Source organism: Netta rufina, assembly GCF_964035555.1.
Source record: "Netta rufina genome assembly, chromosome: 3".
In the NCBI taxonomy this organism is placed as follows: Eukaryota; Metazoa; Chordata; class Aves; order Anseriformes; family Anatidae; genus Netta; species Netta rufina.
The window spans coordinates 119,419,650-119,446,248 of record NC_140125.1 but is presented as its reverse complement, the minus strand read 5'-3'; the positions used below and the strand labels follow the sequence as shown (position 1 = coordinate 119,446,248).

The 26,599-nt window shown below is 39.3% G+C and overlaps 1 protein-coding gene across 1 annotated transcript in view; it reads right to left on the bottom strand.

Annotated features, from left to right (window-relative positions):
• Positions 1-26,599, bottom strand: part of KIF13B (kinesin family member 13B) — a gene marked incomplete at its 5' end in the record, with an annotated part of 119,417 nt that overhangs the window by 18,710 nt on the left and 74,108 nt on the right. The window contains 16 exons of the mRNA XM_084284543.1: positions 909-1,026; positions 7,720-7,740; positions 8,704-8,757; positions 9,425-9,502; positions 10,454-10,606; positions 11,551-11,643; positions 13,280-13,456; positions 14,219-14,343; positions 15,647-15,702; positions 17,239-17,365; positions 17,688-17,787; positions 19,663-19,692; positions 22,238-22,384; positions 23,344-23,476; positions 24,873-25,030; positions 25,956-26,126. Coding sequence (XP_084140669.1) covers positions 909-1,026; positions 7,720-7,740; positions 8,704-8,757; positions 9,425-9,502; positions 10,454-10,606; positions 11,551-11,643; positions 13,280-13,456; positions 14,219-14,343; positions 15,647-15,702; positions 17,239-17,365; positions 17,688-17,787; positions 19,663-19,692; positions 22,238-22,384; positions 23,344-23,476; positions 24,873-25,030; positions 25,956-26,126 — 1,741 coding nt within the window. The remainder of the gene's footprint in view (positions 1-908; positions 1,027-7,719; positions 7,741-8,703; positions 8,758-9,424; positions 9,503-10,453; positions 10,607-11,550; positions 11,644-13,279; positions 13,457-14,218; positions 14,344-15,646; positions 15,703-17,238; positions 17,366-17,687; positions 17,788-19,662; positions 19,693-22,237; positions 22,385-23,343; positions 23,477-24,872; positions 25,031-25,955; positions 26,127-26,599) is intronic.

Sequence of the window (26,599 nt, the reverse complement as noted above, 5' to 3'; positions counted from 1 at the left end):
ATGTGATCAGTTATGCTTTTGGAGGAAAAAAAAAGTAATTGTTTTAGTTCTAAAATGACTTCTTCCAGTGGTCAGTCTGAGAAAAAGCACTGAGTGCTTGCTCCTCCCTTGAAAGGGATATAAAAATCTGGATAAGTTTTAATCTGTGGCCCCATTATACAGAAAGTTTTTCTCATCGCATGGTGTGAAAAAGTTTGCTCTTTCCCATTGGAAACATAAAGTGCTATATAACTTGCAGAAGTAGGAAAAAATCGAGAAGCAAAAGTGAAAAAAAGATGTTGATACAACACACAATTCTGATGACAATAACAGAGCTTGCCAAAAGTAAAAGACGAAAAGATCCAAGTTAAGAAAAAGAAAAAAGTTTGGGACATCCAACTCTTCTTGCTAATACTGCAGTTTTTTTCTACTCTGCTCTCCCTTGAGTAAAACTAGTTAGACATTAAAAACCTCACTATGTATCACTGCACTCTCAGCTGTACGTTAGGCGCACGTACTGCAAAATAACCATCCAATTCCAGCACTGGTTATTTTCTAAAGCATTAGCAGCCTTGTTGTCTTTGCTGTTTTACTCATGTAACACATAGCATGCCCTGAGCCCAGCTAACTGCTGGCTTTAGAAATCGAGCTCCTGAGATAAAGACTGCATCTTCCGAAATCAAAGACAACTTAAACACATGGCATTTGTCACTTAGCAAAACTCTGTCAGACAAAGGCGAGGCTAGCTAGAGTAGGCAGCTTAGTCACAACTGCTAAATGCTCATGGAGAGGGAACTGCACAGACATTGCTTTGGAGGAGATGTTTCTCTGCATCTCTGAAAGCAGCTCAGCTCCATTTGGCACTCAGAAGCTGGGGAGATTTCACTCCGTTTTTGTGAGAGCTGTCTTAGGTTTAGGAAAGCTCGTACCTGCATCAGGAGAGTGGTTTTGCTGCCCAGAGCCTGGCAGGGAGGTACGAGATGGACTGATGCCTCTGCTGGTGTTTGCAGCACCTTGGGATACATCTTGCTGACTTTCCCATCGGCCCTAGGGAAAAAAAAAGTTGCATTTTTCCAAGTTAGCACAGCCCCAAGAGTACAGCAATTCTTACACACCATGCCAGCTTGCACAGCACCTTTGCAGAATTCAGAATTGGCCGAGCTTAGCAAAGACAATTCCCCGAAGCACCGTTAGTTGAAACACCCAGTCCTGGAAAGACAAGCTCCCATCAGCATCAAGGCACAAAAAGAGCCTGCTCAGAGACCTTAAAGCTACAATATTTCACTCAATTTGGGAGTTGAGCGCATTATGACCAGGTGAAAATAAAATAGTACTGCCCCAAATTCCTAACTATTTGGTGTATCTGCTCAGGAAGTGGATGAAGTGTCAGAAAGGAGGGGTGAGGACAGACAGAGCCCTGAGCAAGAAAAGAAATAGGATCTTAGACCCAAAGGCTGGCACTTTAGTGCCTAGGGTCAGATATGGCTGCGTTGATCAGATCAAGAGGAAATAATCGTGGAAGTTGCATTTCTGTTTAACAGCCTGGCAAAGAGAGAGATGGAACATACGACAACAAATTGTAGATACCAGGAGCCGGGAAAAAGATTAAGTAAAGACAGGTTGGAGTTTTGATGTGGTTATGAAGATGAAAGATGATGATTTGCAGACCTGCCTGAGTGCAGACGAGGGGTAAGAAACAGCAGCAGAGCACAGCAGGCCCCCTGCCTCCACGGGTGCCCAGGAGCCCCTGGGTGGGTTTTGACCACATGGATCCCAAGGGAGGGAGCCACATTTCATGGGGTGGGAGTTCTCTATATCACGGGGTCACTGGGGTTTTGCATCTTCCACCCCAACCTTACAGGTCAGAGGCTGGCCTGGTGACAGCTTCTTGGTGAATACAGAGAATTACCGAGCTCTCATTTCATAAATTTTGAGAATTTAAGTGGCAAAATCCCGTTTTCCTAGCCCTATCGTGTCATAAGGTAACATCTTTTAGAGAGCATTGCAGTGTCATCACAGACAAATCTAGTGACTGCCAAAGGGAATCTGAGGAAGCTGCTGCTAAAAGTTTTATGTAGAGATCTTAATGCAATCCAATATATGTTGAGAGGACCTATGGGTGAAAACAGCCTGGCCTTGAATGCTGCAAAGTCTCAATATCTCGTGGAAAATTGTTGTATTTTGTTGTATTATGTTGTGTAACTCTGCAAAAAAGTTGTATTTTTCCAGAAATACAAGTTGTGAAGGCCGGGTGGTGGTAAGGCAACCAACCTGACATACATCAAACTCCGATCACACTTCTGGAAAGAAGTTGGGCTATGGTCTGCACAGTATCTGCCCTTGTCTTCATTACAGTATATCTATATCATGCTGATTCTTTAAAAAGACTTAGTAGAAACACTTCCAGGATGAGATGGCACAGTGAACAAACTAGAAAGGAGGCAATAGAGACCTGCTACATCCCAGACCACAAGTTTTACGTAGTTTTCCAGGGGAAGCAAAGGGAAATGCAGCTTTTCAAGAAGCTTCACACTGTGGGATGCAAGGAAATAATCTGACCTTGAACAGAAAAATGACAGGCAGCGAAACCAATCTCAACTGTAACTTCAAGTCGTGAATGTTTCACAAAGAATAAATAAGCCAGGGTAGGAGGAATAGATTTCTCCAATGGGTTGAAGGTCACAGCGAGCAGCCCAGAGCAAAAATCGTTTCCATTTGGATCTATAAGTTAGTCCCACGGAAGCTGTCCTGCTTTGAATAGCAAGTAACATGCACTTCTGCAGTGTCTTCAGACCTTTAGCAGCTACGTTATTAGATGTAGAGACAGCGGGCTCGGTTTCTGTGAAGTAACATTTGGGATACCTAAAGAGTAGCGGGTGTCTGAGTTGACTGGAGGCAGCCATCCCGAATGTCAAAACTGATGTAACCCAGGCTGGGAGCAGCAATAACTCCAGGGGTTTGTTTAGTCTTGTGTTTTTGAGGACTTTGGAGTTTAAAGCCCTTCTTGAAAGCTTCCTATCAGCGAGGATGACAGAGCTATTCCACCTTTACCGTAAGCCTCGAACTGAAGTGTTATCTTTGACCTGCAACTCTCACGTCTTGCACGCATCAAAAAGTCCTGCCCGTGTCTGGAAAATTCTTTCCACGAAATGCTTCTGTGAAACAGCCTTTCCTATCCCACTCCACAGAAACTCTTACCCAGGTTTTGCCGTCTTGCATTTCAACTAGTGCTGATTTCTTTTAGCTGGCCTGGCTGCCTGCGGTCATGCCCAAATTACATCCATTCAGAAGTCTGCTTTCTTATCCAGACGTTGTGACCGTTTCACACTCTGCAGTAGATTTTTAAAGCCAGCATGGAAACGTCCAGCGACTTAATGCAACGCACTCAGGGATGTGGAATTTTTTTCTGAAGTCTTCCCCGGCTCCCATTGATTGATTAGTTTGCAAGAGGAAAGCCAAAATGGAAGAAGAGTTCAGATTATATCCAGATCAGAAGAACATCTCGGTATAATTCAGTCTTCTTTGCATGCACCAGCTCAGCGGTGTTGAAGGAGTTTAAAGAAAGCAGAGTATTTGGTGGATATGGTCACAAGACTCAAAGAGTCTTGAAAAACTATTTGGTTTTGTAACCTTCGGGTCTGGTACTGCCATCAGCCTGGTAAATTAGCCTGGTGCTGACATTAGCCTGGCATCAGATTAAGAAAAAAAACAACTATGGAAGAGTGGAAAATATCTGAAAGTTTCTTTTTGGAGGATGTAAAGCTTAATTAGAGTTACTTTCTGATCTTACGATGATCATTAACTTACTAAAGACAAATGGACAAAGGTGGCAGGTCCTAATCATTTTCTACTCACAGGCCAAGCCTACAGGGCTCCTGGAGACCACAGAGAGATAAGAAATAGACTATGGGGAGAAAGTTTTCTAACTTACTACAAGACTGGCTCAATGCAGGTAAGAAGCAACTGAATCGTTCTCTGAATCACGATTTATTGAGTCAGAAGTGCCCTTCATTGACTGTTCCAACAAAAATCATTTCAGGCAAGCATGTTGGCTTTCTAGACCTGTTTGAAGAGTGGTTCAAAAAAATCAGAGTAGATAAGGAACAGAGCAAAACACTTCCAAGAAATTCATCCTGCACAGAAAAAATGGCAGGATTTAGTGACTTTCTCTTTAAGAAAAAACCTTTTTTTCTAAGTATCTTCAGTAAATTTAGTTTCAGCCTTAATATTATGGATGACTACATGTCCTACATAATGTTAAGTATTTTGCCAGACTAAATAAAATACAGATCCTAAGGACAGGAATGTGCACTTGTGAATAGGATTTATCTGGCCATATATTCAAAGCATTTAGGTTTTTCAAATAACAAATACTTTGTTTTGGGAGGAAAGATAATCATTTTAGACTGTAGCTCCCACACGTATTGTGACCCTCAATTCTGAGGTGACAGCAAACCATTAAGAAGTGGGTAAATCGGGGCAGCATGTGGAGAAACTTATTTGCAAAAGAAAATGCTGGGGACAACTGAAAGGGTCAACTGCCGTGCTAAGAATCTGCAGAGGCAAAAGGTAGTTGATGAATGACTGCTTTTACTAAACTGGATTGAAAGATAACCCGTCTCAATCTCTCAAAAGAAAAAAAAATATTAACTTTATTAACTTGATAGAGTTCCCAAGTTTCACATATGCACGTTACACAGCACTCTCAGATGATTGCTTTGTGCATTCACTAACTGAAACACTTAGACTTTAAGTCCAAGCAATTGGTATTATTTAAGTGCTGTGAATCTTTCCTCTATCAAGGGTGGTCAGAAGAAGGAAGGAAGCTTGTAAATCATTCGCCCTGAGGAGCCATCATTTCATGAATATATTTGGTCTGTGCCAAGTGACCAAACAGAGGTCAAGTGACTTAATTTAACAAATCAAAAATAGCCACCGGAAGAACACTTGTCATTTGATGCATTTTGATACAAAGTTGTTCAGAAAGTGTGGTATTTCTATAATACCTTCTTCTTCTTGTCCACTGTATTCCCTTCTTTCACTCATCCCCCGTGAAAAACACCAGGGTTCGGGTCATAAAATCTTTACAGCAAATATGGGTGATCACTACCAAAGTCATCTACAGCCCTTACCCGACAATGATCTTTTTCTTGAAGTTGATAGACCATTAAAATTCTGCCACTGGGTAAGAGAAATGAACAGTTCTTGTGTTTTATTATTTTAGCAGTTCAGAAAAGACTTATGGAAGAAGTGACAAGGTAGCACATATTTAAGCACACAGCTTGGGTGAAAGGCACTTGTGAGAGTATTCAAATTTATTTACATCGTACCAATTTGATGAAAAGAACCTCTGGTTCCCTGTAAAACCTGAAGGTTAAGCGGCACAATCTTGTCGTATTCGGCTTTTGGATACAAGGCTTTTGAGCTACAAACTACTGGGCCTTTTGGAAAGGAGAGACAGCAGTCAGAGAATGGTTATTGTGCAAAGGTATTTTAAGCACAGCTCGTGAAATTTTTCATCAGCATATGATTATAGCCTTAACAACTGCTGTAAAACAGGTCAGAGGTGTCTTCCATTCTTTATGCAACTGATTCATCAGTTTAAGTCAACGGAATTTATAAGTCAACAGAATTTTTAAGCTTCCACTGCAAGTATTTCACAATGCAAAAATCCAGCTCTGTATCTTATATCAGCACTAAGGAACTCTATACTTCCACCTGATGTGATGTGCAGGATGAAACAAAATTAATTTTACTCTCTAATAACCATACCTGTAGTGATAATAGGAGTAAAAGCTGGCTTTTGCTCATTTAAGGAAGAAGTTGTAACTTATAGGTGATATCAAATGCTATCCCGTTAACCTAACATTTGTGAGACTGATTTCTGAAGTTAATTTAGAAGACTTCCCTCTGTCTTCTCATCAAATTAGTTAAGCTCATAAATTATTATTTTAATCACCATTGGGGTTTTTTATTTCATATAAACATGTATCTCCTCTCAGGTTTGGCCTGCTCTTTGGAAGTTCTCTGTGCTATTAATACACCAAGATATTCTTTAGAGGGTTTTTTTCAAAATACACCAAACTCACATGTCTTCTCCAGTCCTGGAGATGGGCTTTTCTAGTTCTTCATGGGAGCGTGACCACTCATCCACGTGTAGGAACAAAGATTCAACTACAGCTGCAAGATGAGTCCAGGCCCTAATTCTGGAATCTTTTTTCGGCCTGCCTGGTTTAGTTGGACCTATACCACAGTTACTTCTTTTTCTAACTTTTTAGAGGAGAATGAGTTCTGGCTATTCATTGTGCTGAAAACTGAAGTAGAATCCACATTCACAACCTTACCAGGACGAATGGTGCTTTACATAGAGGAATGAAGCTCAGGAGCCTTCCTACAGAGCTTAAGATCCATGATGAAGGCAGCAGCAATGCCAGGAATAACAACATTAAAATTAGAGAGGAAAATGAAGTAATGGAATAAAAGCTAAGGAGAGGAAGATTCTGATATAAGTAAAGGCTTCCACTAATATTAACGCACACAGGCTTGGCAGATAAGTCCTGCACCCAATTCAGGATGCAATTACTATATTGTGACTGACATTTCTGATGATACAATACACCACTTGTTTGAGATTAGCTTATTATAGTCACTTGAAAACAAAAACAAATTCCCAGAAGAATAATGATTCATCACTGCTGGAGAAGACTTCTTTTTCCACTTGAACTGCCCTCCAAGTGACAAAAGACATCTAACTTAGCTAAAAATCAGCATATGAAACCATCCGTGGATCTTTTATGCTGAAATACAGAGGGATGCTGTTACCAGTGTGCTTTGTGTGCACTACAGGAGCGTTTAAGAATTTGATTAATGTTTCATTGTGATTACAGAAGCTTCCATTCATCTCCCTATAGAAACTGAACCAGAGGCCCATTTGAAGTCAGAAATCTCTAAGAGGGGAGTTTGTAATCCCCCAATAAGCCACTATTACTGTCCTGAGCAACAAGCAGCTTTAAAGTAAGCATGCTACAAGCAAGGAGGTAAGCTACACAGCCTCAGCCCCAAGTCAGAGTGGATACAACATTTGTCAGTGGCTACACCAAAGGAGGCAGAGCTGCAAAAGCCCATGCAAACCACTACCAATGAACTCGGTTAACCAAACCTTGGTACAACTAAGGGGGCACGCAGTCATTTCTCTGAGAGTGTTAACATGATAAGAAGGATAAACGTGGTTTTCCATTGGCCCACTGTTAATTTAAATTCACTCTTTGAAAGAAATCAAGAGTTGTTACCACTGAACTATCTGAAGCCAGAAAGCCTGAGAAAGATTTGAAAGAAATTCTCAACGTTTATCTCATTTCCAGGCTGCACATGGTTGGCACACATTTGTTTGCTTTTATGTCTGTTTTATTTTTATTTTTTTTTTAAGCAAAAAGGGGGTCATTTCTGAAATAACTTCACCCTGCCCAAGGAACTCGGAAAAATGCCATCTAAACAGCTATAGCTTTGTAGCAAACCATAAGATGCCCCCAAGAAGAAGAATCTTCTCTCCTTTGTACCAATTTCACACTGTGTTAATGACAGGCTTTTCAATGGAAAAAACTCATTTGCTGCCTACTATGCAAATGAGACACCAACAGCAGCATCTTCAAAGCAGGAAGGAAAAGCGTTTAAGTGAGCAAAGTAAACTTTATAGTGAGATAAAATTATTATCCCACTCATTAGGTGGACCTAATGCATTACCTCTGCTGGGACCTTTGGACTCTGAAACATGCAATGAGGGAAATCATTGAGAGGAGGGGAAGAGAAAAACAAAAATCATTAAGGACTCTGGACTTTAATTTTCACTTAAGAAAACTAAGATATTGACACTTCCCACAGCTCTCTCCAAGCAGAAGTTGCTGTAAGCACTTTATCACCTGCACATATTTTAGCATTCTCTACATGGATCAGATGTAGCAGATTTAGCAACCAATGCTAGAGCACTACATCAAAATTCTATTATTCCGTGCAACTGCATTATGCATTAAAATGCCTTGTCACCACTAGATGCTCCCTTTTAAAATGACTACATGCTCACTGGGCAGAATATCTATCAGGAGAAGACCCTTTAGTTTATCTAGGCTTTGGAAAATAAGCTTAAATTTAATCTTTCAGTTTTTAAAGAAATGCTTTTGATCTATGCTGTTATTTTTAAGGAGTGTAATGGACTGAATTATCAAATCACCCACTGCAAGCCTAAAACTGCTCGTTTCCCTCTGAAGGGCAGAGGCTCACAGCATATTATTCTATCTCAAGGGTGGACCTTAACTTCCATGTGAACCCATATTTGTCCCATACCCAGAAGGTTTGCACCTCTCAGGTGAAAGCTTTGGAAGAGCTATGAAACTTAACAATAAGAAAATTTCCCCTGAAAATGCAACCCCATGTGAAGGACGGCTCCATTTAACCTGGTCTGCTGGACTCAGGTCTGCCATAATACAGGCCACAGCCACTGACAGTGGTGACATGTGACTGACGAAGGCCTGGGAGCCTTCCCAAGGACGTCCAGCATTGCACAAACAAGGCTAGTATGCCCAATGGACAGTCCCAAGCACACAAGAAGCACACAGATATGCCTCATTTTTAAGGGTATTTCCCCCCTATGCCCTTGTAACTGGTATAAAGCAGTCATGGTAGCAACCTTTCTTCTATAAAATATTTCCAAGGAGAACTTCAGATACTTACCCGGTTACTGCTCAGGTTATAAGGAGGAGCTAGATCTTGACGGCTTCCAGAAAGCTGAAACGGTCAAGGCAGGCAGAATTATTTCTTAACAAAAACTTGAAAACTGATAAATATGTGCCCTGACAGACATAAGGAAGGGTGAAAGGAAACCATCTTGCAGTTAAAGCAGAACTAGAAGCCAAGAGATGAAAGGTAAGACCCCAATTAGTGACCTAAAAGGGGGAAAAATCTAACAACTTTTCATTACTAGTTCTACCAAAGCATTTCATTAAAAATGTTAGAAAGCAGAAGTGTCTTTTCTTTCTTGTGCACTAATCAAGAAAAAGATAATATATAAGATAATGTAACAACGCTGCTACAAAATTAAAATCAGCAAATACTTGTAGCTTGCTTTCATATCTTCTAAAGAGAAAAATAAATCTCCAAGATGATAGCTAGGTGAAAAGCCTTCAGAGTTCTGCAGTTCTTTTTATATCGCTTTTTCAGATGATCTGGATTTACGTGGGTACTCTAAAGCACGCTAATCTGTATGATGAAAGTATGAATATATGCAGATTTTGTCTCTACTTAGCGATTTACACAAATAGCACAGATGAACAGAAGGGTCAAACAAAAGAAAATTTGTTGCTGTGCTCGATGACTCCGGCATTATAGGGATCTGTAATTGAAAGATGCACTTGCTGCCCTCAATACACTGCAGATGTTGGGGTGGAATACTCACCCGATTCACATTGGGAGAGCTCAGGCTCCTCCGGTAGAGTTTTCCTTTTCCCATTAGCTGCTCTTTTACAGCAACTTCCTGCCAACCATACAGAAGCAAAGAACAGAAAATACTGTGCCTGTTTTGCAAGAATCCAAGCTCCAATCATCCCATCTTTGTCTACATAAGAAAAATGTTTCTAAACAGCCTTATTGCACAGGCTCCCATCTGGGGAGTGTACCGTAATCTAAAAATTGTACAGCACATAGCTAGAAGTGCACGAGTGGAGAAACATTAACATCCAGTATTTTGCTGATTGACACACGTAGGATCTTAGAGCTTGTACTGATTCTAGGAGATGACTTACAGATGTGAAGATGGACTCCTTTTCCTAGCTGAGCTCCTATTTTAATCCTTTAAACTAATTAGATATGACACAGAACTTGCTCTCAATACTTCCGAGTATATTGCACTTTCACCATTAATTTATAGTGGGCAGGCACATACCCTGGCTTGCTTTGCATAGCTTTCTTTTGTGCCTGCATAATTTATAAATAAATGTTTTTCTCTCACATAGTTTTCTTGGTAAACAGATCAAGCTAGATTGCTTAAGATTAACCCAATCAATGTCTTACTTATCAACACAACAGGCTTGGTTACTTCAAGGCTGAACAGAAGCAAAACGACAAGAACTCTACTAGCAACTCCAGAAACATGGATTAAAGCCTAAGCTTCGGAAAGCAAAAGCTAACACCACCCATAACTGCTTTCTGAAACATAATTAGCAACGCATGATCTCAAACTAAGGATCCCATAAGAGACAGTGCATTTAATATAAAGCTTCCAGCCCGATCCATCCATTTTGCAGGTAGAGTGAGAACATCTCTGCAAAGCGAGCTGCATTTGCTTCTTTGGCCTTTTGCCACAGGCACACTTTGCAAAGCTGAGGTATGCACTGAGGTGGTGGTCTTGGTTTGCCAGCCTTATGAAACACTTATGAAAACATTTGCATTGCCATACAGTGCTTTGAGTGCTAGAGTCAAAACAGACCTGGCGCAGACGATCCAAGGTGAGAATGTTCTCTACAGACAGCACACTCCGCAAGTATTTCTCAATATAGGCTTCAGAGTCAGCTGAAGCTGCATCTTCAACGTTTGCTGCCATTCTGGCCAGTGCTTCTCGCTCTTCAGCTCCTTGAGCATCCTGGGAAGAAGAAAAGACAAGACAACCTTTTAAAATAAAAACATGAACAAAGAAAACGAGAAAATGCATTTTTAAAATATGCAGGACAGATTCAGTGTTGTTTTCCCTTAAACTCAGGGGTAGATTCAAATGTCTTGTTAAATATGATAAGGCATATTTAGAAATCATCAGCATCATCTCATACGTGTTTTTTTTCATTTATTATTTTTTCTTGAGAGAGAGAGTCTCACAGTAAGACATTGCCATTGATTAGCTAAAGGGTTGCATTCAGATATTTTGTAATTAAAAAGTACTCAAACACATTTGGGGTATTATCCACCCTGCGAGGAAAACAAAATTTCAAGTGACTTGCAAAAAAAAAGCCCCACAAAACAAAACAAACAAAAAACCCCACCACATCACTTGAGAAACATTTCAACAGAGAGCGTTAAACACAGCAGAACATAAAAGAGTCAGGCAGCAATCAGCCTTTTGGCTCTTCACGTGTTAATGTTTTTTTTACAAGTGATTTTATAAAGCATCTGTTTGGAAGGAAGGGATTAGCATCCAACTACAAACATCCTCAGGAATCAAGGGTTACATTAAGACATTACTTATAAGAAGCCAAGAGGCTGTGTGCATTTTGTTTTTGTTTTTCTATAATATATTTGCATGTCCCTCACATCAGGCACTTCACCTAGCCATCTTTATTCCCCTTTTTCTCTTTCTTTAAAATATTTCTTCAAGGACTTAAGCAAATGGATGCTCACTCAACAAAATACGTAGTGACACTGATAAGACACACGCTGTTGCTAAGTCAAAACATGTAAAGAAATTTGCTTAATCTTTTATAAGAACTACAGTTTATGCTTTCAGCAGCAAGAACGAGCATGCTCAACCATAAGAAAAAAATCAGGAAGTTAGAGACTCTCAGCCAATTTCAGATAGTTTGAATTCTTATTTACCTCTGGAATATTTGACACTATCTCAAAAGTGACACCACAGCCAGGAATGGAGCTTCGGTGAGACATTCTTCGGAGGAAACTCTGTGCAAAACCCTGTGGGGAGGGAAAAGAAAATATTTCTTGCTTTAAGGAAAAAATGTTTTAACGTATTCAACTGAACTAAATATAGTTTACAAAGAAAGAAGCCCAAACCCAAGAGACTAGCCAACAAATACTTAAGATTCAAAGATCTTATCTCGGAGACAAAATGCTTGCTTGTCTGTATTTCAAATAAAGAAAAAGAATTTACTTCCTTTATTGCAAGGTGACTGCTTAACCAGCACACAATACTTTTGCTGGTTCTAGGTTTTTTTTTTTTTTCTTTGCAGGGCCGTAGGTGACTTGTCTTGAATATTGACAAATGCAGGCATTAAATTCTTGACCAAAGAGATCGTTATGAAGAATGATTTAAGGGGGCATGGTCATTGTTTATGCTGACTTGGCGCCTTGCAGGGTTAAGAACTGGACTGTTGAATTAATGCAGAGATGAGTCATTCAAAGATGCTGCTGAGACAAACACCCGGAAAAGGTTATCGACGAGGATTTTTAGAAACCTAGCAAGAAAGCTAGCCAGAAAGCTAGCAAGAAAGATTCCGTGTTGGATAACAGTAAAAAAAAATCATTGACTAAGCCTGTAGAAAACAGAATTAATGAAGACTTAACACAATTATAATTACTGGCAGGCTCAATCTATTGAATAAACTCCTCCCATTGTGTATTATTAAAAAAAAAAATCACTGTTCCCTTTCTGAGAAATAGCTCTTACCTAACCAAAGCATCGAGAGCTGCAGTTCTATTTCTAACCTAAAAGCAGGTTAGAGTTGCCTACACAGTTTCTGGGTGTGACCACACCTCTTCTGCTCTTGCTTTTAACTTGATTGTAACTACAGATGTGCAAATAGAATTCTGCTCTTGATTTTAACTACAGATGTGCAAACAGAATAACAATTCAGGCTTCCTGCTTTGTCATCATCCCTGCTGAGGGAAGCTGGGTTCTGAGACAATGCTGAACAAACTCTCTTCTTCCTCATCATCCTCCCTAAGAATGAAATATATTTCAGGACATGTTGGCATAAATGGAATAATATCTTCTGCTTTCCATTTATCAAGCATCTTGCTCTCACCTACACAGTATCGAGAGCACAAAGCAACTGGAAAATGTAGAAGATCAAGAGTGACTAACTTCGAGAAATTACACAAAGGGACCTCTGCTCTGCTCCAGCTGTTGCTTGCTTAACTCTAAATATCTGGATGTATAAATAGAAATAGTTAGCAGTAATGTGTGAAGGTACTATAAAAGCAAGGAAACATGTTTATTCTGATACACAGTTTATGCAAAACATTAACCACAAGTTCATAACAAGTTAACTCCTTCTACTTTTTCCAGTGTTTGGGGATAAAGCAATTACTCAATAGTCAATACAAATAACACCGAATCTCATACTAAATTGCCACTGAACCTTTTAAATAAGCTGTTTTATCAGTCACAATAAAAAAGACACTATGAGATCTGCTTGGCAGCCTAAAGCCTCTATGCAAACCATTAATACGTTGCTTCCATTCAGGTAGAAAGGAAAGCAGCTACAAGCAAACACAGCAGCAGCACACTGCACAAACCACAGCCTTCCCCTCTTGGAGCAACGATAAACACAGGGTAGAGTGAAAGTAGGAAGGATTGCAGAAGCTATACCTGTCTGCCATAAACATTGACACAGATGCGTTTGCGTAACACCAACTGCATCTCTGCAGGGTGGCTGAGCTGGACGGTGGCTCTCACAATAAGGTAAACTCTTTCATCTGCTGCTGTTCCTTTGCTGAGCTGGATACAGTCGTGGACTGTGGAATCCCACGAGGCTTCTACTTTCACCTGCGAAGGAAAAAAATGTATCCTCTAATAAGCATAATTAGGTGTATAATTAACTGTAATTAATTAAGCATAATTAACAAAAATACATAATACATAAATTTTGAGAGTCAGCTTCTCCATTTCACTCCCTACGAAGAAAAATCCATGCACTCTAGAAGAGGCCATTTAAAAATCAAGATTAGTTTGCCAAATGAAGACGTTGGGATTAAAAATGCCAACTTGCTCAAACTGAAACATTTCCTCTTGAAGAAAACATATCTTTGAATACCCAAGATCATTGCAAATAAATTTTAAAATATGCAGAACTACAGGACCATTTGGCCTTTAGTGAGATAAACCAGAGAGCAACTGAGATTGCAGTGAAAACCTTCCATCACACTAAACAACACACAGCTAAATATGTTAACCATAACCATAGTTAAGATTGCTTGTTTTTTTTTCAGCTGAGGGCTGAATATTCTCTAATTTACTGAGGTGTTTTGGTTTTTGTTTGTTTGTTTTTGCTTTGTTTTTTTTCTTTCCCAAACACACATTCAGAATTTCAACCTTCTGTAATGCTTGGCTTCAGATGAAGCAAGACTCCGTTGAATTATGGTTCAACTCCAAGCAAATATACCTTAGAAACAAAAGTCAATTGTACAAGAAACAAGTGTTATCTACTTTGTATGCTATCTTTGATGCGTTATTTTCACATCTTAATATATACAGAGAATAATTAAAAGACTCCTGAGCTAAAATATACTGGTCTGTATCTCTGCTTACCTCACTATCGTGATGTTTTACAATCTGCAGTTCAAAAAATTCCTCCTCTTCTTCTGCAACAAGGGTAGCATCCCACCCACCTGCTTCTGGGTCATCCAGGTTATCTTGGGAGCTGAAGTCATCAGCTGGAAACAAAAGGGAAGGCAGAAGGTGAGGAGAAATGACACAATTATCCCATTTAAAAACATCCATCCAACTATTCATGAATTCACATTTCCATCTCTGCAGCTTGGCTCCTTATACTCTACCTGCCCAAGACAAGCTCACCCCATTTCCAACAGAGCTGCTTCTATACAGAACTGTGCACAAAAATTTGGGAGTGCAGACTCAGGTGTGCCTTATGAAGTTCCCTGTTGGACAGGAAAATCCCCCAGCTGTAAATACCCCTTCCTTGCCCACAGGCATATTTTGAGCACTATTGCTCAATTAAACCAAGTACATTGCTTGATATAATTACTTTGGTGATTTTTTCTTCTTTTTTTTTTGAAATAAAGGAAAGCTGCTGGTTGGACAAGTAAAAATATGATACATTTAGATCATGATTAAATCTTTAGCGTCGTTTTCAAGAACAAGCTCAACCTGCTCTGGCTCGAGTCCCTCACCGTTAATGAATTATTAACTAGCTCCTCTCTGAAGCCCTTTGATATATCAATACACTTTTTGAGGTAAATAAGCCATAAATGTAAAGAGCATTTCAGCAAAAACCTCATCACCACAGGCAGAATGCCACCTCTCCTCTCTCACCTGATGCTCCTAATCCAAGCGTTAACCCTCTTCTAAACATCACAGCAAGGATTTGTTCAACCAATTAAGCACTGCTGGCTCCCTGGTCTATTTAGGGTTGCTGATTTACCAAAGATGTGGAAATTATAGTCAAGATAAGTATCTACCAAGTACACTGTTCAAACTGGGGCTTGTATTTAGATGCATTAAAACATACATACGTTAAGGAAACAAAGAAGACTGCACTATGTAAGATAAACTTGAGTTTATCATGGCACTTATATTTGATATGCAGACATTACTACCAGTGACTTCACGTTTTCTGCTAATGGACTGAGAAAGACATTACATAGCACCAGGGTAATATCCTTGCAAGACCTCAGAAGGAGAATTCCCAATGATTAAGTTTGCATTGCACCGCCTACTATGTTCGCCTTCTCAGGTAGACTCATTTTACTATTTCTCTTTTACCTATTAAATATCTGCAAAATAGCAGGAATACCAAAATGTCCAGTTCCTTCCATAAATAATGCTGCATGTTTTGAAACATTAAGTGATATGATTCAGTGAAAAATGTGCTGTTTCAAATCAATCTACCTGCCGTTCCAGGCATTTCTTCACTTTATTAGCTTGCTTAAATTCTATAACATCTTGGGTTGTACAAAGTTTGATTCAAAGTACTCTGTCCTTTTAAGAACCACTTACCATTCAAGTCGAGGAAAATAACAGGAATGTGTGTTTCCATACCAGGCACAGGAGTCCTAAAATGCAAGACAGTGACAATGGCGGCATTTAAATTAAAGCAGATTTACCCAGCACACGTACTTTTTGATACAAGCTCACAGTATATTACATTCAGTACAACTACAATTCCAAGTCAGACCAATGATAACCTTGGCAAACAGCTTTATTTTAATTTACTGTTGCAGATTCAGAGAGACTCAACTAAATTGATACTTCTTTTATACCAGCTCTCTTACAATTATTATATTCTTTGACCTCTGCTTTCAGAAATGTTTTCTCCCTCTAAAACACTAATAGCAAAATTAAGTTTATTTACTCTGACATACACATTTATTAAATGCAAACCCCCCTGCATTATTGATATCAGTGAAGACAGCAGAGTTGGTCAGAATATCCAGCAGCAAAGCAGCAAAGATTTTAAGCTACTATTGATGCTGCACAGTTGCTGTTCTGTCTTGCTAAACATATCAAAGAGTCCAAGAGGATGCATAAGCCATGACTTTCACAGGGTGGATGAAGGGATAACATAGGTGGTGCTTTGTTTGTTTATAAAATTAAATATTCTGTAGCCTTATGCTTTAAAGCTACAACATTAATGATGGACTAAGAGGTAATATGAAGCATTGAAGACATTTTAAAAGATGCCTTGTTGCAATCTTAGCTGTAGAAAGGCTGTAGCCATCTCATGACAAACTTGGACTTAATGAATTTTATAGTGAACAAGAGCAGGCTGGAATCTTATTTAATGTGTACTTTGGTGCTGGAGTCACACCAAACACTTCCTTTGGTGCAAATGCATTCATAATAGATTCTTCCTCAAGTATGTTTCCTGCAGCTCTACTGTTTCCAAACCTAGTCAAATACTTTAATGTGAACGTCTCCAATAAAGCTTTTGCCATTTTTATATTTCAAAAGTACTAATTTTAACAAACCTCAGCTTAAAACGCTCAATTCCAGCTATAAATACCATTAGAGTTTTGCTCAGAAAAACATTGCAGAACATTGAAAGCAACTGAAAACGAGGTTTGAAACTAAACAGCCTTACTTCCTTATCTGCAGTTGTTACTCACAGCTGCTACAGTACGGCAAGCTCAGTCTAGCGTAATTTACTATTTTTAATGTTTAGAAAATTACATGGAACACTTGCTGACTAAACAGACTTTGCGCTTAAACCAGGAATGCAACAAAATGCTCCTGTAGATGCATTTTTATTATGACAGAGCAGCCTTTTAAGTGAATGAACTAGGTAATTAACATATTAGCTAATTTTTTTAAATGGTAAGTGCAGTGGTAATAAATATTGATTCCGTTTCCTCAGAAGGTCATAATTACACTCTGATCAATAATAGTATCGTTTACTAAATAGCATTTCTGGATTTCAGATACACAGCCTAATAAAATAATTTAAGCAATCGCCCTAATTTTAACAACTTTGCTCATGAAGTGTACAGAATCCAGATTAAGGAAAGGAACAAATGGCAACAATCCAAGCCAGGAACAAGCCGTGCATCATTTTTATATTCATTCTTGCATATGGCGATGCATGTTCATACCACTCTGCTGGAGCTCCAGGGATCCCACTGCCTGCAGAAGGCACCATCACCGCGTTCCTTTCTTCAGTGAGCGTTAGCCTCATCTCTAAAAGCTGTGCCTCCCGATCTGCATCGTCTTCTGTTTTATCTGGAGAAGCAGGATGTCAGTGAGGACAATAGAGAACATTTCTTACACAGTGCCTTTATCATGTGTCGATGATCTTATACCATCATAATAGAATAAAACCCACTCTGTTCCGAAATTTGGCACACAAAGAAGCACACAGCGTAAATAAAACAATAAAATCTTACATAGGCTTCTCTAATTTGGTTACACTGAAAGCCAAGTAGTGGTGGGTTCAGAGATTCAACTCTCCATTGCCTTCTTTTCTATCTTACAATATATTAAAAGTGTCTGTGCATGTCTCTCAACCTATCACTGTTTTTACCTGTAATAGCATTTTGCTTACCAGGCTTCCCAACGAGTTTTTGCAACTGCTGATCGAGGTATTCCTGACGCTTTGTTAAGGCACACAGCCACTTCCGACGGAGCCTCTCCAAATCCCTATCCTGCACAGAGGAAAGAAGTCATATTAAATATTGACCCTGGAAAGCCAGCATTTCCTATTTGTGGCTTACATGTTTCCTCAACCCTATTGCTCATCTTGTACCCGAAGAAGCAGATGAGACAGAGCAGACCTCCGATGAATCACTTTGCTCTTCTCTGTGCTTTCTCTTTATAGGGGACAACCCTAAGAGAAATGCAGAATAGCCGAGGTTGCAAGGGACCTCTGGAGGTTGTCTAATCCTGCTCTGTGCCCAAAGCAGGCTTGCTTACAGCAGCTTGCTTGGGCACGTGCCCAGCTGGGATTTGAGCATCTCTGCAAATGGAAGCTGCAAAAACTCTCTGGGCAACCTGGTCCAGTGTCTGACCACCATTATGGTAAAAAAAAAAAAAAAGTTTCTTATGTTGAAGTAGAGGCTCACTGCCTTTTGTACCTGCACTGGATACCACTGTGAGGAGGCTGCCTCTGTCTTCTTACACCCTCCTGTTACATGGTGGAGTAAGGGAGGGCTGACACAATCCCCCTGAGCCAAATCTTCTCCTCAAGGCCTCTGTTCTCTCAGCATTTCCTCATAGGTTCACTCCCTTAACTTTCCACATCTTATTTGCAGTGCTGTTAGCTTACCAGCTTAAGGCATTTCTTTTTCTCTAACTGTTATTTTGTGCTAGCCAGTACTCAGCTGAGCATGCTTCACTTTACCCATCTTCTTTGCCCTAAACCTAATCTAAAACTGACTAACCATTAACTTGTGGCAAAGCTGGAACCCCCTGTCCATATTCACAGCTCACCATTCATGCTCAGTGTTTAGCAGCCTTACATTAGGAATCTGCTCCTAACCCCATATCATGCCATTATCCCCAGTTAGGGCATTTGTGCCTGAGCCTTTTCATGTATTTTTAAGTGCCCATGTCCTTCAAAAAACACCTCTGCATCCGCAAGAACATTGAGTCCATTTGTCTGTGGTGCAGAAATGCTCTGAAATGATGCATGATACTCTGCACGCTGTATGTTGAGTGCCACAACGATGAGCTACCCGCTCTGGGATGCCTTCAGGGAAGCGTCTTTCATGGCACTAGCAGTTCAGTTTCATTCTACGTCAAACTACAACAAACACTTTGTCAAGGAAAACGGGTGGCTGCAAGACTATAAACTACGTTTGCATTGCTCACCTGCAGACCCCTACAATTATGCTGGAACCTGTCAGGAAGCATTAAACCTAAATCTCTTGTTGCTCACATTATACGAAGTTGAGATTTACAATGATGATGATGTGCTTTTGTTAAAGTTATTCACAAGAAGATGAAAAATGTATCGCAGATACTGTACCTCATCAGTTCTCCCGTAAGGCTCACGTTACAGTGGCGTTACATACATTAAACAAAAATCACTGGGCTGATTTTAGGTAGTTTTTTCCCTGCCATCTTAGGGCCTTAGGAACAGAATCCCCCTTGCTGGCCCAAGGGTTGATTACACTATATTCCAGGTCTCATAAATAGCACATTCGTAATATGAAACAGCATGGAGTATTTTGACTGCATCTTCAACGCCACTGTGCCTAATCTTGTTCTTAATGCAGACAATCTCAGTCTAACCACAGCTTGTCAAAAAAGAAGACTGCTTCTCTCGAAACAGAAAAGGAAACACAATTGGATCTTGTTTTGGAAATGTGGTTAAAGGTGTCTTGTTCTTTACCTTCTACCTTTCTAATCCACCATACGGCTTCATAGCATAACGATCTATGCAATCCTCAAGTTTTTAGTCTCTTCAGAGGAAAGGCTCTTTACATGCAGCAAAGACACAGCAAAGATAAAATCCTGTTCCTCTTCTAACATGTCTTATACTGAGAATATCTGAATTTATAATAAGAAATTATTTTTACCTGGTAACTGTCCATTTCATCCTCTTCTTCCTAGGCCAAAAGATGCAAAATCATGCTATTAATTTTTTTGACAGCAGGAAATGTTTAATGCAAAAAGTGCTACTGATTTAAGTAATATTAACAGTCTCCTGTGAAAGTCTGAGCTTAGCAATGGTGAGGCCACAGAATTAAAACAGATCGACATCCCAAAGATTTGCTGCTATCTGCTGGTCTAAACACAAACTAAAACAATCCAACTGAAAAAGAATTACAGAATTTCACTGAAATACAGTTATTCGAATTTATCATAATTGGAAGAAAGTGAAATATTGAAATCGCCCTTAGAAAGAGACAGGTGCTAAAGTGAAACAACTTGAAACCTGTTGATCCTGGACAGAAAAGTAAAAATCTGCTGGTTTACCTGCAAAAGTTAAATATTTATGTTGGAAATCACTGGAAATCAAAGTCTAACACAAAGAATTAAAGGCAAGCTTGCTATAGCATTTAGAGGAGAAAATGTAAACATCTAAGCTAATTGTTTGGGAGGTTGAATAACTGTCTGCCACACCAGCAGCCACAATGTGAGACCTTAGATGTTTTGATTCCCGTTATCTTCTGATGAGAGACACCACCTTTCTTGACATGCATCGGAACCATTCACACAGAGAGTAAGAACAAGTGCAACTCCTGCACAGAGAATGGGAAAGCAGCAAGGACTCCAATCCTGAGCGATTACTCATCTATTTAAGTAATACCAAGCCACTGGAGCCCACTTTTGTATCTTCGTAATGAAAGCAAAAACTTAGCTAAGCTGAAATTAAAAAGCCATATAGAAAGAGGCATTTTCTTAGTTCAAGTCCTTTAGAAAATCTTTCACATTCCACAGATAGTGATTGACTGGAGATAAAGAAATGCTAATAAGGGGACTAAAAATCCAGATGTTCGAGTCAGAGGGCTATTGTAAGCAGCAGAACTAATAAAACATGTTTTTCAATAGCTCTTTCCCATGTGGGTTATCAGTATCAGAGAGAGCTCAGTAGTCTCTCCCTCAAGGGGAGCTTAAGTCTTTCTTCTTGAAAGAATTGATTATTACGTGCACTGCCAGCTCTGCCTGATACGGCTGAAACTGGCCAGCAGCTCAGAAGTCCGATGGGGAAGAAACAGGGTGAGACAGACAGGATGCTCACCTGGGACTTGTTCCCTTATAAAACTGGGTAAGTGGTGTGTGTATGTGTTGGGTGCATAACAGTCACAGCTTTCAAGTCAAATCTGCCAGAAATAATCGTTCTGACTCAGGAGAGAAGAATCTTAAAAGACTTGCTCAGCTCAGAAGTAGGAAAGAAAATAAATTCCTTCCTGTATAGGACATGGGTATCAGGAACTGCTGTGATGGGAGAACAGCTAGGAAACTTGCAGGCAGAGTCACAATCATAGGCATAATGGGGAAATAAAAGCAATAATCTGCCTAGGATATTCTAAAAAGCGAGATTTCTGCAAAGGTGGAAAAAATTCCCTTTAATGGCACACAAGAGGCAAAGGATTGCTGAGGTTAGGAGACAACAAAAAAGCCAACTACTTCAGACCTCACAAAGGGAAAAACAATTCTGGTTAAGCAAAAAGGAGGAGCTGACACACACTGAATCATACTCTGTCAACAGGGTAAACATTATGGAAAGCTGGGAGATGTCCCAATCTACTTGGCTTTTAGCTGGCCTTACCTCAAGCAGGGCAGCTAATCAAGCAAATCCACAGCCTTGATTGTTCTGTTGCACTAGATTTTGGCTTGCTAGCTCTGAGTGACTGAATTTTATTTAATTTAGCTGCTAGGGAAGAAGCAGCACTGCACTAGAAACAGGTAGGAGCACCACAAGAAGACAAGTTTCTAAAACAGGGCAAGTGAGCCAGTATGCCATCATCATAAGCCATCAGATAAGCACTAGGTCAAGCATGCTCCCTACAACCAGATCAGTGTATTTGCACTTCATGATGAGATGCAGTGCTTCTGAGGTCATCAGAAAATGGCCAACTTCTAATATGGGCCCACACAACTCTGATGTTTGTAACACACACTATTTGAATATACGTTCCATTGATTCACTGTAACTTGAATACTTACTTAAAATCACTGCTCTATGTAATATTTGAAGCAAAATCTACTGGACAAACTCCAAAAGAATTTTAGGAATTCGGACTTTTTTCTTTCCTTCTTTGAATAGTGTGTGAAAGCTGTGCTGCTTTTAAGGATAGGAAACTCTCCAGAAGAGTAGCATTACAAATATTATTTTTGTCATGGAAAATGATTTTTGATTAAGAGGAAGATCTTCCACAACACTTGTTGAAATATTTGGATTTAGAATATCCTGCATAATCCATAATACCACCATCGAAGCAATTTTGACATTTTTTCTTGTTGCTTTACATGCTTATGTAGTAGGTTTAGTAATGCCCTCCCCTCATCATCCCCCTACTCAACGCAAATACACCAAAAACTTGAAACCAATGAAGTTGCTTCCAATTGCAGTGAACCTGGGACATCATTTAATGGATTCATGTGACTTGGAAATGGGGGTTGCTGCTAAGAAATATTCAGACTCACCTGATAATTTTCAGGCACTTTTTGTGACTTGGCATGTTTTATTTGAACACAACCAATTCCAACAGATAGAATCGATTCCTCCATCAGTGGTAAGGTCCCGGATTCCTGTACAGATCTCACTTCAACCTGAATTCTTCGAGATTGTCCCTGCCCAAAAGAACAATTTGAAATACTTGAGGGAAAAAAAAGAAAAGGTATGAAATGCTGAAAACTTAATGACAGAGAGACCTCTACTGGCAGTCATTTGCAAGCAACATTTTATTATCATATGAAGAACAAAGTGGTGAGTACTGCAATCTCAATGACCCTTCTATTGCAAGGATTTATGTTTACAGGATTTAGGTATTCACGGGCGAAAAAAAATCATCATTCAGCCACTCAGTTTATTTTTTCTAGAGGATTTTCAAAACATACAATTAGAGGATCATATTTTTAGTACTTCTGAAGGCAGAAAGTAGGATCTCTTCCCCACCTATAGAAGAGGAAAGAAAAATCTAATTTGGTGAGCTACTGGAGTTGTTTAAGAGAATTTTTCCTGACTCTGGTTTCCTTGACTGAAAATTCTTACCCACCTGCTGATGCTATCAATGCAGCAAGGGAACTGTTCCTTAGGAAAATACATAGGAACAAAATCAAAGGAGTTGAGGAGTTCAGAGGTGCAGCCTGTATCTAACCTTTACTAATTCCGAGTGTTATCTTGGCAATAACTTGTCACTGAAAATGTTAAGTGCTCAGTTAAGCATTAACAATTTAATGCCTGTAGAATTCAAAGGAAAAGGAGTAGTTGGCTGCAAAGATCAAAGAAGGGGGATTTCTGGACCTCTTAAAAAAAAAAAAGTTCAGTTTCTACCAGACACCACCACAGAACAGGTAACAGAACATAGTAAAAAGATTACAGGTAGCCCTTTGATCATCTTTACTTGAGAATTTGTGCAGACTGGGAGTTTCACTAAACACAGAAGGACTCCACTCACACAAGACCATATTTTGTGTCTAAGCTTGACAGTTCCTTGGACACCATCCCTCTGCCATAAAAAAGACCCAGAGGCTTCTTAAGCTTCCTGCAGCCTCTTCCCACAGCTGAAATCCTGCACATGCCACTGTACCTGTCTGAGCTGAAAGATGCCTCCTGTGCATACATCCTTGGCAGGAGTCACCTCAACTGGGCAGTACTCCCCATTCTCATTCAGCTCTAGAATTTGAACCCAGAGTTCGACTTTTCGGGTTACTTCACTCCACCTGCAAAACACATCAAATGCTGTTTCTTTTGTCTTTTCCTTTTTGAAACCAAAAGAAAAGGAGAGAAGGAAAGAAAAGGAGAGAAGGAAAAAAAAAAAGGACAGAAGGAAAAAAAAAAGGAGAGAAGGAAAGAAAAAGCCAATCCCTGGCCCAGACTGCAGATTGAAGAAGTGAAAGAACACTTCTGTAGATGCCATTTGTGACCACCCAGGGTTATTAGTTGTGCAGTGCTTATAAATTTTACTGACAACCCTTGTAGTCAAACATCAGAAATAAGCCTTTTCTTAGTTGTAATACAAAAACCAATTCCCCTAGATTCTAATATTTAAGCTCTCGTCTCAACTACTGCAACAGAAGGCCGGTGTTTTCAGTAAAATCAAATCCATACAGAAGACAGTGGAATGAAAAAATGACATCGTTTCACAAGCTTTTGAGATTGAAAGCACTTTCCTGAATGTCATCATACTACTGGCTTCCCTCAAGTTTTTCCAAGAGCTTAAATTCTTACGGGCACTTCTTAGTAGCTCAAAATTAAGAAGGAAAGAATTACTACTCAGCTACCAAACGTAACTCACTATTTTATAACACCCCTTTTACAGCTTCTGTTTGCCATACCTTCCTGATTTTTCATTTAAATTTCTCCATATATGGCTTAATACTCAATATGTTCAACACAACTCAGGCTGGAAATAAAAGAGAAATAACTGCCAATAAATTAAGGGGCAGAGCTGTCTTCTGAAATAGGAGAGGCAAAACGACTTACATTTAGGAAAATGCTACTAAGCTTACTTTGGGCATAACAAATGGATGCCAGCAAAAAAAAAAAAACAAACAACCTCCTTCAGCCTGAATTAGTCTACTGTTGTATATTTACTCCAGTTGAAGTAATTAGTACTACAGCTCTTCCAACGGAAGCATTACAGTGATAATGCTTCATGGCCAAGAATGAACAGGAGTCTGACCTTGAATACATCATCGTACAGTCAGAATAATCATCTTGATGGTTTAGACTTGATACCTCTATCTGGCTCAGGCCAGCATAGCAATATGACATAAAATATTCAGCTTGCTATTTTCTGATCCTTTATAAAACCACTACTAACGTGCATGGGTTTGCCTAAAAAAAAAGGGACTTTCAAGTGTGTGGAGTTTTACCACTTGTAATTTGAAACACGGATGAGCATTTTCATCTTCCACTTTTTTAAAAACCTATTGACACATCTGATGGTATTTTCCCCGTAGTCTATTTATAATAGTCTAACAGACATAGTCTCACACACCTGCTCAGTTTTCTTCGGTTCAAAATTTGACTACTTATCACAAACTGCTTCAAAATTAGGCCATTCAGACAGAGATCTTCAGAATTTTAAACCAATGACCTACTTTCTGTATTTACCTGTCACGAAGGCTTCGTGTTTTGGCTTGAATTATTCCCAGATCCCACAGGGTTGGATTTTTGCGGTCACCACTCTGCTTGTGCCCATATACTTCAATTGCCAAAGCACCATCATAGAGATGTTCCATGAAGTCTTCAGAAATATTTACAGAAAACTCCTGCAAGTGACAAGCTGGTTAATGACTGTGACCACATAACACTGACTTAGGCTTAGAGACTTACTGCCTTGACTTTAATATAAGGATGTAGCGCCCCAGACACAAGATAGAAGAAGGGAAGAACTGTCATCTCCATTTGCAAAATCAGGATGCAAGGCAAAAAAAAACAGGCTGAAAATCAAAGTCTGTAACAAGCTGAAAAATGACCACATGCTGTTCCAAGTCCTAATCCAATCTTAAAAATAAAAAAATAAAATATAATCAAATATTTTAATATTTAGGACCAAATTCAAAACTCTTCAGAAGGCATTATATTTACTTTACAAGTAAGTGGAATAAACTGCTCAGTGTAATAACAGATGAGAGAAAGAACAACATGAGAACTCAGACGATTGTCTGGGATTCATCTAACCTGACTTTAGACATCTCTACTGAAGATGTCTCCACTTATTTAGTTGTTCTAAAGTCAAAAGAAAGAAATAACCAGTTCTAAGATACCTGACCTAACTTCAACATCTACATCATAATGTAGATGTTGAAGTTAGGTCAGGGATTTCTCTTTGCTGGTGTCAGTGTAGAGTAAGTAATCAGCTCAGATACAGACATCAAATCTACTCAGATGGGTATCCCACTTCTAATCGCTCTCAGCTGTATTTGTACTCTGAGTAAACTAACATAAGTCTCTTTGCCAAACAGATTGCTTTCTTTCATTAATCCCCTTCATCATCTTCAGTGATTTTTGGACAAGTGAACTGTAGAGCACAAGGTCTCTAAAGAGGTTTCAAGTTCTTACTAAAATGGCATAATGGTATCAGCCCCACGAAGTATAATAAGGAGAGCAAATAAGCAACTTAGAGTGTTATGCAAGCATGAATCTGCTTTGCCTGCTACAGTTTCATTAATAAAACAGAAAAAAATAAATTACATTGCAGTGATCGAAGACAACCATGCACCGTGGCTCCTTGCTGATGGGAGATAAGGAAGGATCCACCTCGGGTGCAACATTAACTGGCTCCAGCTGATCCCAGAACGTGTATTTGCAGAACACAAAGTTGGAGAGGTGCTGGGGCAAGCCTGTTGCCTGAAGTATTTTGATCTAGAGGAGATAAGAAGCAAAGGAAACTAACTTATTAATCAGTATTAAATAGTATTCATAGATTTAAAAAGCTCCTTTATTATAAAAACGTTTTTCTGTTTTCCTGCAAAGGATAACTAAGAAAAAACTGGGGGGAGGGAAAAGTTTTACAAGTGGTGCATTTCTGCATTGATATACACTGGAGAAAATATTTTGAGCTCATCAGTTGAACATCGCCACTAGATGTCACCAAGCACAAATTTCTTGGGAATAAAAACCAGCAAGATGAATTTTACAAACACACTAAACCATTTTGTTTACTTTTAATGCAGAGATGCACTGAATATTATAATTTAATAATACAAGAAAAATCACATTCTTCTACCAAGTGGACTCATTTATTCTGCAAATTCCTTGTTTGAAGATACTACTTGTCCTTATGTGATGCTAAAAATAACAGAAAAATAGCTCCAACAACACAAAAGTCACCCCTG